Source organism: Thermomyces lanuginosus (assembly GCF_041956635.1).
Source record: "Thermomyces lanuginosus strain ATCC 200065 unplaced genomic scaffold VTN49scaffold_2, whole genome shotgun sequence".
Taxonomy (NCBI): Eukaryota; Fungi; Ascomycota; class Eurotiomycetes; order Eurotiales; family Trichocomaceae; genus Thermomyces; species Thermomyces lanuginosus.
Window position 1 is genome coordinate 111,893 of NW_027192336.1, and position 16,765 is coordinate 128,657.

A 16,765-nucleotide genomic window follows, 5' to 3' on the forward strand; every position below is an offset into this window, starting at 1 on the left:
AATTGATGTTCAGAAGAGCATGTCAACTTGCTATTACTCACTCCATGATGTATCTCTAGTCTATTCTCTTTTATTTTCAAGGTCGCTTCTGCTAATCCGAAGCTCTCAACACCATGGGCCTTCCAGAGGTTTGTTCACGCCCGAATTGTTCGCAGAGGGTATTCTAAGAATCTAACAAAATGCACTAGACCATGGAGAGCTCCAAAGATGCACTCTTGCAGCTCGAACGGAGCGCTGCAGACAGTCCCGCGCAGCTCAAGGAAGCCGCCAGGATCCTGGGTGTCGATCTGACACAATGTGCCGGTTCGTTCCAGCTCGATGACGAACGATTCGCGCCACGGCTTGAGTCGTCTCCACGCGAGGAATGGGTGTTTCGATGGCTGCTTAAGCGACTAGCGGTTCGCGCATACCGCGTGCATCCGGATTCATTCGTTTTGTTCCAGTATCTTGTCCGGCAGCTGTCGCCGACAGTCGTGGATACGCTGTCGAAGAAGGCGAAATTCCATGAGATTTTCGGGACAATCGTGGATGATTTCATGGCGGACATTCCGCTGGCGGTTAAGAAAACCGGGGAGACGTCCGACTCTGATTCGAGTCATACTGTGACCGGTTCGTCGCCCGTTCAGGCGCGAGAGGGCAAGAAACGAAAGCGGACAGGCGGTTCGGAGCCTCTCACCGAGGAGCCGCCTTTGCATTCATCGGTTGTGGCCTACTTGAAATTACTTGATCTGCTTCATGACCTAGTCTTTGGCCGGGAGGTCTTGAACGCTCAGGAAAAGCCGGCTGGGTCCGCTCTTTGCAACATGGTCCGCTTTCCCTACGCCTTTATCGGTCCGATTGTCGGAAAGCTGCTGCATCTGTCCTCTCTTTTACTGGCTGAATTTATGAGTACGAAGAGGCGTCTGAACACATATCGTTTATTGCGGGGAACGACTGCAATTTTCGGTCTCTGGGATCTTAAAACTTCTGTGATACGACAGGGACCCCGATATGGCAGCAACGTCAGTACATCTTCTGTTAGACTTATCATCTCCGCTAACTATTTTACAGGACGTCTTTTCCCAGAACTGTTTTCTGCCGGCAGTCAGACTTCATCGTCTGGTTCGATGCAATGACATTCAAAATCCGAACACAGAGTTCATTCTCCATAACATTGAGAAGCTCGTGGCGCTTCACGTTGCTATTCCAGCTCGAAGCAACTTTCGGGAGCGCGGAGGTGCTGGAATCGACTATTCCCAGGCGGATAATCCGGATTGGAGTGCCGTACAACCTGTCACAGACGAGTTCCGGCCACTCTTTGAAGAAAAGTTTGTGGACACCGTAGACTTTGAAGAACTCCCGTCTCAGCGACTTCTTCGTGCGGACAAAGATGGGTGGATACCTGGTCCGGCTTGGTCTCCCGCAGCATTAGTCCCGACATTTTACAACATGATCATCAGATCGCTAAACACGAAGACGTTTCGCCGTCAAAGCACGGAGGCCTCGTGGCTGGAAACCGTGTTTGTTTCTCTTGCGGAGCTGGCTTATTCATTTCTCAAAAATGCCAATCCTGGCGCGGAGACAACAGAGTTTGGCTCGATCTTAGAGCAGATGTTTTCCATTGTCCAAGTGGACAAGGTCAAGCTATCGCTCCATACAATCCTCACACATGCTGCCCACAGCAATCTGTTGAAAAATGACCCGATGATTGTTCGATGGGGTCTCACTGCTCTCCTGATCAACTTGGGAGTCGATGTCTTTCTACCGAACTCGGGGTTTACTGACTCAAGGCGCTTGCTGGATGCCCTCCTTGAGCATATATTTGAACGCGAAAGTGGGGAGAACGACAAGTTCCTCTACCGTTTGATCAGAGATGAAATACTCATTCCTCTGCTTCGGGGATTTGCCGCTGCGCGTGACCTATCCACGTTTGTTCAGACTTGGCTTTTCTATCTGGGAGAAGTCGAGTCATCGCGAAAGTCTCGTCAACTAGAGCCAGCAAATATCAAACTTTCCGTGTGGGAGGATGACGATGTTATCGCAGAATACCGCAAAGTGTTGAAGAATAGCTATACAGACAGCCAAGTGCAAACACTGGTTCAAACCGCCATGGAAAAGATGGGGATTAGCGAGAGCGGAGACTCAAAGCCAGTAGTGATTTCGTCGGATGACGAGTCATACGCGAATTTAGTGGTTCTCGAGGCGACGACTGGAACGTGGGTTCAAGGGGGTCCCTTACAGGTCGATTCACTGTCTCGGATCCTGAACTCAGTTTACAAGACGATTACGGAGGGAGAGAAGGCCAATTGGCAGTGGCGGCTCTGGAGATTGGCAAAGAATATTATCGTTTCTGTGGCTAATCGGCCCGACGAGGTCGACACTCCCGTTCAGAAAACTGCGGGCGACCTACTGGAGCTCGCTGTGAGGCAGATTGGGCAGAAAACCTCTCAACCGACGACCTTGCGTGCCAATGTAGCCGCCGCTGATCTTGTTCTTTCGGTTACCAAATGCCGTAGTGATGCATGGCCGACTCCGCCTGTGTCGGACTTTCTGACCCGCATTAATGAGTTCCTCAAGTCTCTGGCACCTCGGAAGGGTGACAAAACTTCTGGCTCCTGGGATGGTCGTCTCGAGACATTAGAGCATCCGTCTGCTCAGGGAGTGGCATACGTTTTAACACTACTCAAAACACCCGAGGTCTGGACTGCCGCTGATGTCTCCAATGACATCAGGGACGATTTCATTAGCCAGTTACTGCTGCTTGCCGCCAGTACAGAACCTGGAGAGGATAATAATTCACTATTGACTTTCCCTAAGTTATGGGATATCCTCTTGTCGCGAGAATACTTGCCGCTTGTGCCTTCCCTCCGTCGTCGGGCGTTACCTGTTCTGAGAGGCCGTCTTCAAGACTCTCCTGCGCTTCGCTCGATCATCCTCAGCAGTTTGATGCGGTTTCCAATTGGAGTCATCGGGTACAGCCATTCAGCGGCCGAGATTGTCCGGACCCTGGAAAATATCCTCTTGAACGAGGATTTGACTCAAGACACCCTCGTTACGATCCTGTCGCTGATTGCGAAATGGACACGAGATCCTGACGCGCGCTTGTGGGTATCAGACTGGAAAGTTCCTATCTCCGTGGCGCAACGGATCCGGTTGACGGGAGACGGCAGCGATCTAGAGGCAATCCGAAGCTTCCGATCGTTGCTGAGACCGATCGTTAATCGTCTATGCGCCGATGGTGACCCGTCTCGTCGTGCCGGCAAACTTCAAGATCTGCATAATAACTTGAGCAGTGTGGTGAAGCTCAAGTCGATCGATCACCTGTCTTTGGCTCCTGTCCTTGCTCGCGGCTATCTCGCTCTGCTCTGGGAACATCGTGATGTGATCGGTGAGAAAGAGCGGGAAATTAAACTTTCTCGCCAGAGAAGTAAGCTGTTCAAACTCGTCCTGGCCGATCTGAAATCATCACGGGAGTTGCTCGAAAAAGGTGATGCAACCGCGCAGAAGACTGTCCACGCTGTGAAGACCGTGGAGGCACTGGAGGATTTTGATGATCTCATTTCACAGAACCCAGAGACAACAGAGATCCTGGAGGTCATCGTCCGACGGCTCGAAGAGGCCGGCGTGGAATCAGGGCGTCACGCCCGCCGCCTCCTCCGCCGCCGTAAGCTGCGTGAATCAGAAAGCGTCGCCGACATGACTAGGAATCATGTCTTCAGTGAAGATTCTCCGTTGCAGTTCATGCAATCCGAGGAGCAACACCAGTTTGTTCATGAGGCAGTCAACCGTTTCCGAGCGATGACCGATGAAGAGCGGATACGGGTTTTGAAAGATATTCGGGCCATCGGTTTCGACGGTCCGGGGAGCTCATATCGACTAATCCTCGTTGGCTTGGTGGTGTCCTCTCTGTCCCCGGGGTTGCAGTTGGACGACGACACAGCGGGCGAGCTGAGTAAGCTCATCTCAGCGCTATTGAGGGTCATGGTGGAAAATCCCACTGCAGATCGCTTCTCCATGGCGGCTGAATGCGTGGACGTAATTTTCCGTTCTCACGCCCGCGGCGTGGCACAATGGAATGTAGATGATATCCTGGCATCGATACCCCAGATCATTGACCGCTATGTGGGTTCGACTGATGCCCAGATGATATCGGAGTTCACAGATACAGTCTACGTGCGCCTGTGTCGGCTACTTGGCGCGATCATTGGCCTTTACCGACAGCGGATTGGCGGGCGCTACCATGTTCTCGTTCCGAGTCTGCAGAGCCTTCTGCGGGCTTTCTTCCCCGTGAAGGCGGGAACCAAGCGCGATGCCGATGGTAACAGTCTAGCAAGCCTGCGCCGGCCGGAGCGCCCGTTGCACTCGCGCATGACAACCGAGCACGCGGTTCATTTCACTCGCCTCCTGACCAGTCTCTGCGACCCCACATTGTCGGCTGTGACCCGGCCGACCACTGGGCGCGACGCGTTGGTCGATGTTACCAAGGCGAACAAGCAAATCGCCGGACAGCACATGCGTCCGCTGATTGCTTTCTATATCCGGCAGATGCTGGCGGCGCCTCTTCCGTCGGAGTTGCGGGAGGCTTTCGCGCCTGGCCTTTATGCGGTGCTGGATACCATGTCGAATGACACCAAGCGGGGACTGAATGACAGCTTGGATCGGTCGGGACAAGCACTGTTCAAGACGTTGCATGAAGACTATGTCAAGTTCGGCAAGTGGAACAATCAAGGATAAGGTGGTTTGATAATGGGATGTGTCATGTACTCGGTTAAGGTACAGGCGGTCATTTTATGGTTTGATGCGGATCTTGTGATCAGCACCATTGTATCATTATCTATAGAGCGCTAAGGATCTCACGAGCTCATCATGAATCGATCATGATTGTGCTGGATGACCATGATGGCACGAGGAACGAGGCAGGAACATGGGCATCTCTTGGGGATTTAGGGAATCTCTCGGCATCACGTGATGATAAAACAGTACTAAATTATGTAATAGCATCTCCTTCCGTTTCGAGCAGCAGCCAAGAGCTCTCCGCGGCTTGGCTTACATCATAATCCGTCACTCAGAACACCTGAACGAGGGAGCACACCGCGTCTATTTCCCATCCATCAACCGTGCAAAATGCTCAACGCTCGTTCGCTGCTCAGATTCTCTCTAATTGCTTGCTGAACCTTGGTACCCTCCATCGCGACCCTGTGGGCGTTTTCTGGAAGCTCTTACTGGCTCCTGATCCAACGTGCCCCGTGCACATCCTGGTCGTTTAGCGGGCCGTTCGCAGTCTTGACCTTCGTCATCGCATCCACTCCGCATAAAGAGCTTCCATCGTGTTTGGTTGATGTCACTGTTGTGGGGGGTCAATCCTTGCCTAAGTTCCTATTCTCATTAAATGTCTCCTCGGCCGTGTTCCGGCTAATTCTAGACAACCGGGTTTGTCAATGAGACGAGTCGACAGTTTCGTATATATTGTTATCCGCCCCAGCGACCGGTCGCTGGTTATGTCTGTTTTCTTGAAAATCCGCGTTGGGTCGTCTGCCAAACTCTAGCGGCCGTCGTGGAATTTAGTCCCATTCTTCCATTGATCTATTATACTTTGCTGCCGTCGCGGGTTCATCATTCTTTCATCAATCGGCCACCATGTCGACATTGCCAGTATCCCGTTCTCGCCTTAAACACTATGCAGACAAGGTCGCTGTCAGCAGCGAGCCCGGCCTCACGTCAGCCCAGTTGTTTTTGACAAATAAAGACCTACAGCCTGGTTCGTTGCTTCTGATGCAGATAATAACGCGTTTCTTGCTAATTGCGATTCCCAGTGGACGCCGCCCGGCGCAGATGGGGCTCATGGAACTTCGTCGCCTTCTGGATTGCTGACTCGGCCAACATCGTATGTTTTGAGCGTCGATGCCCTGCATGACGCTCTCGGGACCTAGAGGCAAACTTGTCCGGACAATATTGACAGTGCCCAGAATACATGGATGATCTCCTCTTCCATGATCACCGCCGGTCTCTCGTGGTGGCAGTCGTGGATTTGTGTGTGGATCGGATATTTCATCTCCGCAGCGTTTGTCTGTGCGACCGGTCGCATCGGCGCCCGGTATCACATCGCTTTTCCAGTCGCCTCAAGAGCCTCCTTTGGCATCTGGGGTTCGCTCTGGCCTGTGTTCAACCGCGCTGCGATGGCGGTACGTGGTGACACCATGATGTCGCCGAGTGATTTGGTTGATTTTTTTCTAGTGCATCTGGTACGGCGTTCAGGCGTGGATTGGTGGTGAGTATCATTTCTCCGGTTTGGGTCTACTGTCGTGCTGATCAAGCCTAGGTGAATGTATCACCATTATGATCGAAGCTATCTGGCCTAGCTACGCCAACATCCCCAACGGTATCCCCAACTCGGGCACCGACACCAAGAATTTTGTCAGTTTTTTCATCTTCTGGCTCCTGAGTCTGCCCGCCATCTGGTTCCCCGTGCATCAGATCCGGCATTTGTTCACTGCGAAGTCGATCATCACTCCAATTGCGATGATTGCTTTCTTCGCTTGGTCAATCAACCGTGCCAATGGCATCGGTCCGATCGTTAATCAGCCTGCCACTGTCCATGGCAGCGAACTGGCATGGGGTATTGTCAAGGGAATCATGTCTTCCATCGCGAACTTCGCGGCCCTCATCGTCAACAACCCGGACTTCTCTCGGTTTGCGAAGTCGACCCGCAGTGCATTGTGGTCGCAGTTATTCGCTATCCCTTGTGGCTTTGCTATCACGTCGTTTATCGGTATCATTGCTTCCTCGTCTTCTACGGTCCTTTATGGTGAGACAATCTGGGATCCGCTTCAGCTCCTCCGACGCTACTTGGAAGGTGCGAGTTCCAGCGAACGCTTCGGCGTGTTCGTCATCGGCTCCGGGTTCGCCCTGGCCCAGCTGGGCACAAACATCGCTGCCAATTCGGTATCTGCCGGTACCGACATGACAGCACTCCTACCGCGGTACCTAAACATCCGTCGTGGCGGCTACATCTGCGCGATTGTGGGCCTTCTCATGTGCCCATGGAATTTGCTTTCGTCATCGAATAAGTTCACAACGTACCTCTCCGCTTACTCCGTGTTTTTGTCTTCCATCGCCGGGGTGATGTTGTGCGACTACTACTTCGTGCGCAAGGGTTACCTTGAGGTCAAGGAGCTTTACAGCGCGCGGAGGACGGCTCCGTACTACTTCACTTACGGTTTTTCCTGGCGTGGCTTCACGGCGTACATTGCTGGGATCCTGATCAACATCGTCGGATTCGCAGGTGCCGTCGGGCGTAAGGTCCCCATTGGTGCACAGTACATCTACAACGTCAATTACTTTGCTGGATTTATCGTCGCGGCTGCCGTGTACTACCTACTCGTGCGGTTCTTCCCGATTCCGGCAACGAGCCGCGTGTGGAACGAAGTTGACGTCGATGTTGACAACCTTACGGTCGCGTACGAAGGACGTAGCCTCTCGCAGGACGAGGAGCAACCCGCGCCCGAAGAAGAGGAAGCGATCATGAGCAAAAAGGACCACGATAAGGTGTATACGATATTGTAATGGGTTTCATTTATTTCTTTTGGTCGGAGACAATTTGGTTGACGATAGTTACTCTTTTATGATTGCTCTCAGGTATGAGCTGATGGTCGGCTAGTATCCTGATGGAGCCTATGGTTAGACTTTGATGCTATGAAGACGCTACATTACTCATTTAACACTGCACACGTTACTTGTAGTCGTCGTGACTGTCATCAGTCTTTGTTACAGGGCAGTTCGCATTCCGTACGAATCTCAAAGATTGACATATACACGCACCATACAGCAAGACCTTTTGCCAATTTCATTCTAACTTCGAACACTGATAAACTGGTTTAGGTTAGGTATATCATACTTGAAAACGATCGAAGAAAAACTTCGAGCCACGTATCGACATCTAGGATTGAAGATAGCGTGGTGATTGCGGCGAGACATTACAAGTAGTCTTTTTCTCGTCTTTGTCTTCCCGGAAGGAGCACGAGGTAGGGGCAAACGATATCAGTCGAAAGAGAGATGCCGCCGGCCGCGGAGGAAGCTGCGTCTCTGCATTGATGAATAATATCTTTCTCAAGGATCTCATTGCCAAAAGTTAGCATTGGGAGGGGACAATTCGCAGTGGCTCCAATTAAACCGAAGCCCAAAGACTTATCCAAAACTTCTGGTCAAGTCAGTCGACCGATTTATCTTTGACAATGTGTGCAAGCCAATACCAGACACTGCAGTCTCAAACTTGGTCTACGGCCACTGAGTGCTGTCTGAGCCAGGTAATTCGAGTTCCTGGACTCTCAGCACTGCCATTTCCCAAGTGCGAATTCACTCGCCCCAGTCCTTCGGTATACCGTGGAGCGGCTTGTTGGCGTTGTGGAACAGTTCCAGTCGTTCTTCCTTTCTTCTCGGTCGGTTGAGCCAACGCGTTCCTTTAGTCCCGCGTATCACTCGTCGAGATTCTTGTCTGGCTTGCACACATTGTCAAAGATAAATCGATTAACTGTATTCTGAATCCATTCGGTCATGAAAGTGATATTGTTGCGCTCGGCGTTGTAATTCTTCACGGCAGAGTCGTATCTGTTCGAGTCGAACTAGAAGTTTTGCTTTCCTTGAGTGGTCATTTCAGCATACGAAGACGATTGGGATCCCAACCGTAGGCAAGGTCCGTTGTCAAGGTCGTGTAAAGAGAGTATGTCCAATAATAGATGTGGCTCCACCGAACGCTCAGTTCGTCCATTGCATGATCATAGGTAAGGATGATAGTGCTCTTCGGCACCCTGTTTTATATTGACACACGCATTACCGTCTTGCGACCGCACATGTGGTTGAAGCTATCGAATGCCTGCAAGCGTATCACATCCAAAGGACGACAAGATATCGAAAGGTAAGATTTTTTTTGCGACCTAGCAGCTTCCCAGTCGTCAAAGCCCACTTGGTCTGCTGCACCTTGGACGGATGTGTGTTCCAGTTGATCTCGAACCAATATGTCTTCATTAGCATCAATGTGCCATAGCTACAGATTGGTGAATTTGCCGAATTCCTGTGTCTGACCCGAAGTTTGGTCCCATAAATACAGGAACGAAACTCGCTGGCCCAGTTCATCATACTCCATGCCATGAATAGCAAGTTTGTCATTCACAATATTTAGATGTTCCACGAAATCGCAAGGAAACACTCCTCTTGCACATCGTTGTTTGGGATGGATATTCCACGCTGTCAAATATCTGCCAGTAACAGTGAGATGATGTGGCAAACGTAAAGGATGCATGCTCTCATACTGGTAATCATGCACAATGACATTACAATCGGAGACTAAGATTTCGATCTCTCTCTCACATTCTATCAACTCCTCTTCCTCAAATTAAGGTCGACTTCTTCCCAGTCTCGAGATCCAACATTTCGAGTCCGTTGTCAAAACATGAACGGTAGAAAAGCCGCCGCGAGTGATACCAAACTTGTACGGCCAAATTTTCCGACCATGGGAGAAATATCTTCCTGACGGGCCAGCCGTTCCTCAACTCATAGGACCATCGGATATAAGCCATCGCGTCGGCAGCAGCTTTATGTATATCGCAAACGTCCAAGAATTCAAGTGTTTATGGAAAAATAGCCTTCATAATTGCATCGGACGAGAAAGAGAAAGCCATAGTTTTGAAACCTAGTACAGCCCTCTGATAGAATAAACAAGCAGAAATCATTGAGAATCAATGCCTGCACCATCCGGTTACGGATAACGTCAGTTGGATTCAGATATTTCACGATCAGAAGCACAATTTCGAGGGGCAACGAGCCGACAATATCGTAGTATTGGAAAGGGTACTCCCCCAATCGCGGTTCTACAATGTCCAATGATTTGCTATTCTCCCGTGAGTTTGGAATCCCACGGAGTCTGGGGTTCGGTCAACAGTGAAGCTTTCGAGTCAGATCACTCATGTTGTCTTTGACGTACGCGTTGTGATAATCGGAGGCATCAATTGACAACCCCGCGGAAACTGTCTTAGGGGCTGCGCGGCTGCCGGGATATTTCATTGTCAGCGCCAAAAGTCAACTCTCATTCAGTGATAATGTATGTAGCCCGGAGGTATAACTCCACACAAATAGCTACTATACCTTCTGCTGGATAGAAACTCTGGAAGTACAGTAGAGTCTGGTCAAAGCTGGACTGAACTCTTATGACTCCACTCGGATGAGCTCGTATTCACTCATTCAACTGTAGACTACTGGTTAACTAGGGCAGCATTACCTAGGTAGGTGCCTGGTAGGTAGGGCGTAGTTATGGGCTGGCGTCTGGTGAATCCCAAATCTTGGAAATGCAAACCTGGATGTCAACAAAATTTGATTCAATTTCCGGAACTTCCGGACTCCAGCAGGTACGGCATCTTTCTGATGAAAAGTGCCAAACTTGGTAAATATCGTGCAAAGGGGTACTGCAAACATCAGCAAAGTCTCTCCAAGGTCATCCGGATAGTATGTCAGCCAGAGCGGCGCGTCCTTCGTATCCAGTACTCAGCCGACTCCATCCTCAGCACATATAGAGCTCTAAGTTCCATTCAGATAGGAGATCAGCCGTAACCAGCGTCCTCATTCAGTCCATTCCTTTCCAGCTTCCGTCCGATTCCTAATCGTCCCACACATTACTAGTATTCTTCCGAGCTTTATTATTTGTTTCTTGAACCTTATGGTCAGAAGAAATCATCGATACCTGCTATGGAACGGTGAGATTTGTTTGTTGAAGCTTTGACACGGCATGCAGTTGAGTCGAGAATATTCATTGAACCCTAGGTATCGGACCAGGAAATCTAAATTACACGGTAATGGGAGCCTCACGATAGATTGCATCACGAGCCAAAATTAGAGAATACAAGAGTTCAAACCTCCTCCTTGTCAATATCATACACCGCAAACTTGTTCTCCGCGTTTCGGATATGCTTTCCGAGAGCAGTATATCCCCAAATAGCAAACGAGATGGCCATCTCTTTGAACCACAAACCCCAAGGGCCCGTTCGCTTTCTTGATTGCGCATTCTTCTCGGCTTGAGAGGCGACTTCTTTGACCCGGTCCCTCCTTATTTTGTCGAAGGTGGAGAAAATGTCATCCAGGGAACGCTGGTCATTCTCCAGAAGGCGGGAGAGTAATGATGCGTCTTCCAGCGCCATGGAAACACCTTGAACTGCATGTGGAGGCATGGCATGGGCTGCGTCGCCTAGCAGAAGACAACGGCCACGGAACCACTTGCCCCCAAAGGGAAGCTTGTAGATGGGGTAGAACTGTACAGTCGATGTTTGCTCGATCATCCGCTTCATAGCAGCGCCCCATTCACCTTCGGCATCGCGCAGCACCTCCAACATTTGCGACTTAAAGCCTTCGACCTCCTTTTTCCGATGGACTTCCCAGCCGTCACGATCATCGCCAGACTTCGGGAGTGGAACTTCCTTCTGAAATACCCAAAGAATCTTTTCGTTCGATGGATCGCACGGCATGGCCATGAACATGCCTTCTTGTGTCATCGTAATGTGCGTGCCACGCAGTTGAGAGACCACGGATTCTCCCAGAAGGGATGCAGGGATAATGGAACCAAGAATGGACACGCCAGTGTACTCTGGATTGATATTTGGATCGACGTACAGACGGCGCACGCTGGAATGAATACCATCGCATCCGAGGAGAAAGTCTGCCGTATCTGTCGTGCCGTCTCCAAATTCAACTGTCACAGAGTTCCCGTCATCCGTTATTGACTTCAAGCGCTTGCTGTATTGAACTTCGATTCCATCGTTGCGAGCCGCCTCCAGGAGCACGTCCAGAAATTCCGACCTTATGATGCGGAGGTACCCAAACCCCATCTCTTCCTTTGCTGCGGCTACCCGGTCAATCTCACCCAGGACACTGCCTTGTAGCGAATGCAATATCACACTCGAACAGCTATTGCCCTTGGTAAGGAGCCTGTCATGAACGCCCAGTCGATCAAGAAGTCTGAGTCCATTGGGCATGAGCGCGATGGCACCACCCAGGGTCGTGGGTTCCGGGCGTAGCTCGTATACTGTGAAGGATATCTGTGTTCGCTGGCGTAGGTACATGGCGGCAGCGACGCCCGCCGGCCCACCTCCAATAATGATTGCCTAGTTTAATTCAGGGTCAGCAGCGTAAAGGACGATGATAGGACTGTATATCAAACCTTCTTTCGCTGCATTGGTACTAGTACATATAAACCTTCTTGGTCCTACTCTATGACACGAGATTGTTGTTTTCGAGAGACAAGACTATGGGAGGTGCCATGTCCGCAACTTATATACTTCAGTGATGGAAGGCCTCTCGGTTTAGTAGACTGCCGCATTTGACAATTCATCGCTAACGCCGACGCTTAACGGCTAAAAGGTCAGGCTCCTGCTGTTTGCTACTAACAATTGCCAACAACATGCTGGAAAGTTTCTGGGCGCGTCAATCGGTGGACGAGTTGTTAGGGCTAGGGCGTAGCCTTGGCCATTATCGGCATCCCGAACCAGAGACAACCGGGCAAGGTTCGCGGCAGCCAATTAGATGAACGGACTAGTATTACAGGTTCATCGGAACTTTAATCTTCCGAAGCTCCGCTTCACTATGCGTCTCTCTGATTGGGTGATGCGAATCGGAGTTCGGGATACGGAGTACTTGCACCCATATGGAAGTGGAGACCGAGCAACTTCCCGTCCGAGAATGATGAACTGTTCAGAACCTCAATCTGAGCAACGCATAGTGCGCGTAGTCTCCGCCCCAACGTTCAAGTATACAGTCTAGTAGGTAGTAGTAGTCTTCATAAGTTACTGTATTGGCTTAGGATTACGGATGCGGAACCAGTACTTACTGCCCTCTACCTAGCCTACTTGTGGACATCATGCGATCTTCATCCACAGGATTAGACTCGGAATTGATGCAGTAATTCAGAAAGGATGGCCTCGCTGATTGGAGTGCAATCGCAGAAAACGCAGAACACGGAGCACTTATACAGTAATTATGAATACAACCATGGAGTGCTGATGACACTTTGAATCCATAATGGTATAAGTTCCCTGTCGCCGCGATTTTTTCCGTGGATGAAGGGCGTCAGATTCCTGACCGGCCTTTGGCTTCGATGCAAGTCACACGCCTGGAACAATTTCCCAGCGTAAACCTGAAATTCCTCTCTTCCACGATGCGTCTTTAGACTGGTTTAATGACGCGGTTACTCCGTCGAGAATCGGTCGGAATATCTCGTTTTGTACTGCCGATCCTCATCATTTCCCTGGAATTCTCTGTATCAACTGGGTAGTTAGTTCGAGTATTAGCTGTTGCTTGCCGGTCCATGTTTGAACCAGATGGCATTTCCGTCTTTGCATCCACGATCTTGTTGTGGGCAGTTCTCCCTTTCAGCTGACAGGGCAGCGGCACTCCGTTCATATCCTTCCGGCGCCAGGCAACCATGTGGCAAGAAGAGGGACACGAGCAATCGAGTTGTTGACTAGATGACCTTCCTGACGAGAATTTGCAGACTGCGTTGGCAATAATCTTCGGTAGCCTGACCTCTTGTCAGATGTTAGCAGGTTAGGTCACGTTCACTAATTGCCGCGAAGGGGGATCAAATCTAATGCCGGATTTCCCTGAGTTCCAGAATACGCCCTGATTGAAGCTGACGGTTTGTATGCACTTCGGACCCTTGAACTGGCTTGGCCGAGGGAGCGGTGACATCCAGTAGACGAGGTTGGCAAATGTTCTTGCCCTCTCCGATGGCCATGAGGTTCTTCTCTTCAAGTACTCTGCAAGGGTGCAGACAACAGAGCTGGTCCTCACTCTCACTTTGGAAATGAGGTTCGTCTGAAGTGGAAAGGGAGTGTTGAAGACAAACTCTGGTCGAAGTCACTGATGGCCGTGGACTTTCTTCATTTCGTGATGCCATCTTCTGCTGGAGGACGCAATGCTTTCCGCGTGGAATTATTGTGGAGGATGGAGGGTTGGACCCTGATAGCTGAGAGCCTTGATTGCCAAAGACATTTTTCCGGCCCGCACGTCAATGCTTCTTGGAAAGGTGTTTTCGAGATATGACAATGGATAAAGAAATGCTAAGGGTATGAAAATAGAAGACATAGAATCAAGAATGTAAGACGGATGAAGGAGTAAATTCGTCGGAAAACCGAGACAACTGAAAGTGTGTGCTATTCACAGAAAGTATCATCTATCGCATGTGGGAACATATCAAGCGCTGGGAGTCGCGGGATATGTGATGAAAATCCTTCAGCCGATGCTGGCCCAGCTTGCTGTAGACGTCACATTTGTCTCGGACATGCCCTAGAGGGTGGCCGGTTGTTATTAGATGAGGCTGTTGTCCACTCATCAGCTGATACAACACCGCGGCATATGAATGGCCAAGCAAAGATTAGAACCCGTCCATTGAAATTAGAATCTATGCCGCCGTCACACTGGGATACAGAAATCAGGATGCGCTCTTGGATGGTACAGCCCAGCATTGGGTATAGCTAGTCACAGAACCCTGTCAATGAAAGGTGCTGGACGAGGAGTAAATGGTGTAATGGTATTCCCGTCCATCATGTCCACATCTGCATCATCTCCTGTGGCATCGATGCCCCTCTTGCGAGCGTTATTTCCAAATGAATTGACACCAGCCTTTGCAACATCCCTCTTGGCTGCCACAATTGATTCGAAAGATATTAGAGATTGTCTGATTTGCTCGCCGATCGCCACGCAGAGTCGTCGATGAGACACAGCCCAGCGAGCACTGAGCCAGTCTAAGCCATACATAGCCATGATGTAGGCGACGACTACCGCCGCAGACCGGTCACTGCCCGTCTCGCAGAAGACAAGAATTTTGGGCATATGTGTGGGCGTAGAATGAAGGAACAAATGATCGTTGATACGACGGACAGCGCGTAAGTATTGATAAATATAGTTTTGCCCGTCTGCGAGAGTGACAGAGTCCGTCTCGATACCCAATTCATCTGCAACTCTGCGCCCTGTTGGTCTGGAGTGATTGCTGAATGGGACAGCGAGAAGTAATGTGATGCCCTCTCGTTGAAGAAATTCACGGTCTAAAGCCGACGAGATAGGACCTAGCCAGAGAAACGGCAGAATCTGCTGCGCCACGCGTCGCATATCGTAAGACCACAACTGTCGCTCTGGGCGATGTTGAAACCAGGCACGATTGACCCTTTCAAAAAAGTTGTCTGGGACAAGTTCCCCGTATGCTGTGTCTTGCGATGGCAGCTCTAGGGCGAATTCGTCATTTAGTGGGCTTCCGAGGTGCGCAGGTGGCAGGACATCGTGCACTTTGAAGAGCGGCTCTGCAAGATACTCCTCATTCCGGATATATGGTGACGACTCCAGACGGGACATGGCTAGTTCCGGGACTCTCCCCGGCTTGGATAATTGTAAAATCGGAGAGGACGCCGTCAATCAATCTTATATTGCGCTTCGAACTCGAATGATAGGGTTGGCAAGAGCAACCCCAGCACGCAAATATATATGGTCTGCAACCTGAAAGTAAGATGTTCTGGAGCCTTCGTATACCTCAAGTATCGTATTTGGGAGAACGACCGGCCAGTGATAGAAAGGAGGCTACTTCGCCCTATTCAGTGACCAGGGGGATTAGTTGTCAAATCTCTTCACAAACCATGCTGTGCACGTGACAAAAGGAGTTATGAATGGTTAGTAGGAACAAGAGACCATTGATGTTGTCCAAATGACTAAATAACAGGCAGAGACAATCAATAATTGCGCCGCTAAAGGAGGGATGACTCTGGGTGAGAGACTCCGGGCTCGTATCGATCAACGCGACCCCCAGTCGCCTCCCGAAACGTCCCTGATTTCTGGATCGCATGGCTCCTTGGCCAAGTTCACCATACTTTATTGGGAAGTATGAAATTGACGCGTAAGACGAATACAGTTAGTACGTGCACGAAGTGCACGAAATTGAAATTTTAAAGAGTGTCAGCCTAGTATTCTTGCAATTTTGTAAAGGGGATGGTGTGGCACAACGGAGAGAACAGGACAGTTGACAGTTCTGATCCACGGCGGGCGGAGGCTCTGAACCGCTGCCCTCGCTGAACAACCCTGACATGTTAATTAATGAGACCGTCTTGCCACATCAGCGCGAGAAACACTATTTACGGAACTGTAAGATTTCCAGGCAGTCGCCGACTACTCGTACTAACAGTAGTACTACGGAGTACTTGTCCGGTCTAAACCTGTCCACCACCATCATCATCCTGAGGAACCACTGTACACTTTCTGATCTCGGTTCTCGCGGACACGTAGACAGCAGGTGGGTGGACAAGATCACTCGATGTCTTGGGCGAACATGCAGCTTGCGGTTGGGGCCCTCAAAACCCTCAATATCCCTTCACTACCCAAAACTCTAGCAAATGAGATGTCAAGATGGTACTAGCCCTCAGTTGGATATTCCATTCTTCTGCCACAACTGTCTCGTCCCAATGATAATGAGTTCGTAAGTGAAATGAATATCGAAAAGAGACAGAGCTGAATCGAGTTTGAAAGCCATCATAGAGTAGAAATGAGCACACTCATGACACCAGATTGTTTGAACCAGGGTATATGGAATATAGGAACCGTGAGAAACCGCAGACACAACGCCCTCCGAGAATAACAGACTAATGACAATCACCTCAACTTCCGTCCCGAATTGTACTGCTTGTACAGTGCAATGGCGAAGTTGTTTCCATGCAACACTGTCGAGAAGAGTTGATTGCAACCAAGCAAAAATAGAGGGAGAGTGAAG

General features: G+C 50.1%; 4 protein-coding genes across 4 annotated transcripts; 2 read left to right on the forward strand and 2 right to left on the reverse strand.

Moving 5' to 3' along the window:
• Positions 1 to 113: 113 nt before the first annotated feature.
• Positions 114 to 4,713, forward strand: VTN49DRAFT_886 (uncharacterized protein; the record flags this gene model as incomplete). The annotated part of the gene is made up of 3 exons (XM_069416556.1): positions 114 to 128; positions 189 to 1,001; positions 1,051 to 4,713. 3 exons carry the CDS (start codon positions 114 to 116, stop codon positions 4,711 to 4,713), a joined length of 4,491 nt encoding a protein of 1,496 aa, XP_069272672.1.
• A 903-nt stretch (positions 4,714 to 5,616) lies between these two features.
• VTN49DRAFT_887 (uncharacterized protein) lies at positions 5,617 to 7,542 on the forward strand (the record flags this gene model as incomplete). Its single annotated transcript, XM_069416557.1, has 5 exons — positions 5,617 to 5,737; positions 5,793 to 5,863; positions 5,946 to 6,161; positions 6,214 to 6,247; positions 6,299 to 7,542. 5 exons carry the CDS (start codon positions 5,617 to 5,619, stop codon positions 7,540 to 7,542), a joined length of 1,686 nt encoding a protein of 561 aa, XP_069272673.1.
• A 3,332-nt stretch (positions 7,543 to 10,874) lies between these two features.
• VTN49DRAFT_888 (uncharacterized protein) lies at positions 10,875 to 12,193 on the reverse strand (the record flags this gene model as incomplete). Its single annotated transcript, XM_069416558.1, has 2 exons — positions 10,875 to 12,122; positions 12,179 to 12,193. 2 exons carry the CDS (start codon positions 12,191 to 12,193, stop codon positions 10,875 to 10,877), a joined length of 1,263 nt encoding a protein of 420 aa, XP_069272674.1.
• A 2,300-nt stretch (positions 12,194 to 14,493) lies between these two features.
• VTN49DRAFT_889 (uncharacterized protein) lies at positions 14,494 to 15,363 on the reverse strand (the record flags this gene model as incomplete). The annotated part of the gene is made up of 1 exon (XM_069416559.1): positions 14,494 to 15,363. One exon carries the CDS (start codon positions 15,361 to 15,363, stop codon positions 14,494 to 14,496), a length of 870 nt encoding a protein of 289 aa, XP_069272675.1.
• Positions 15,364 to 16,765: the final 1,402 nt, after the last annotated feature.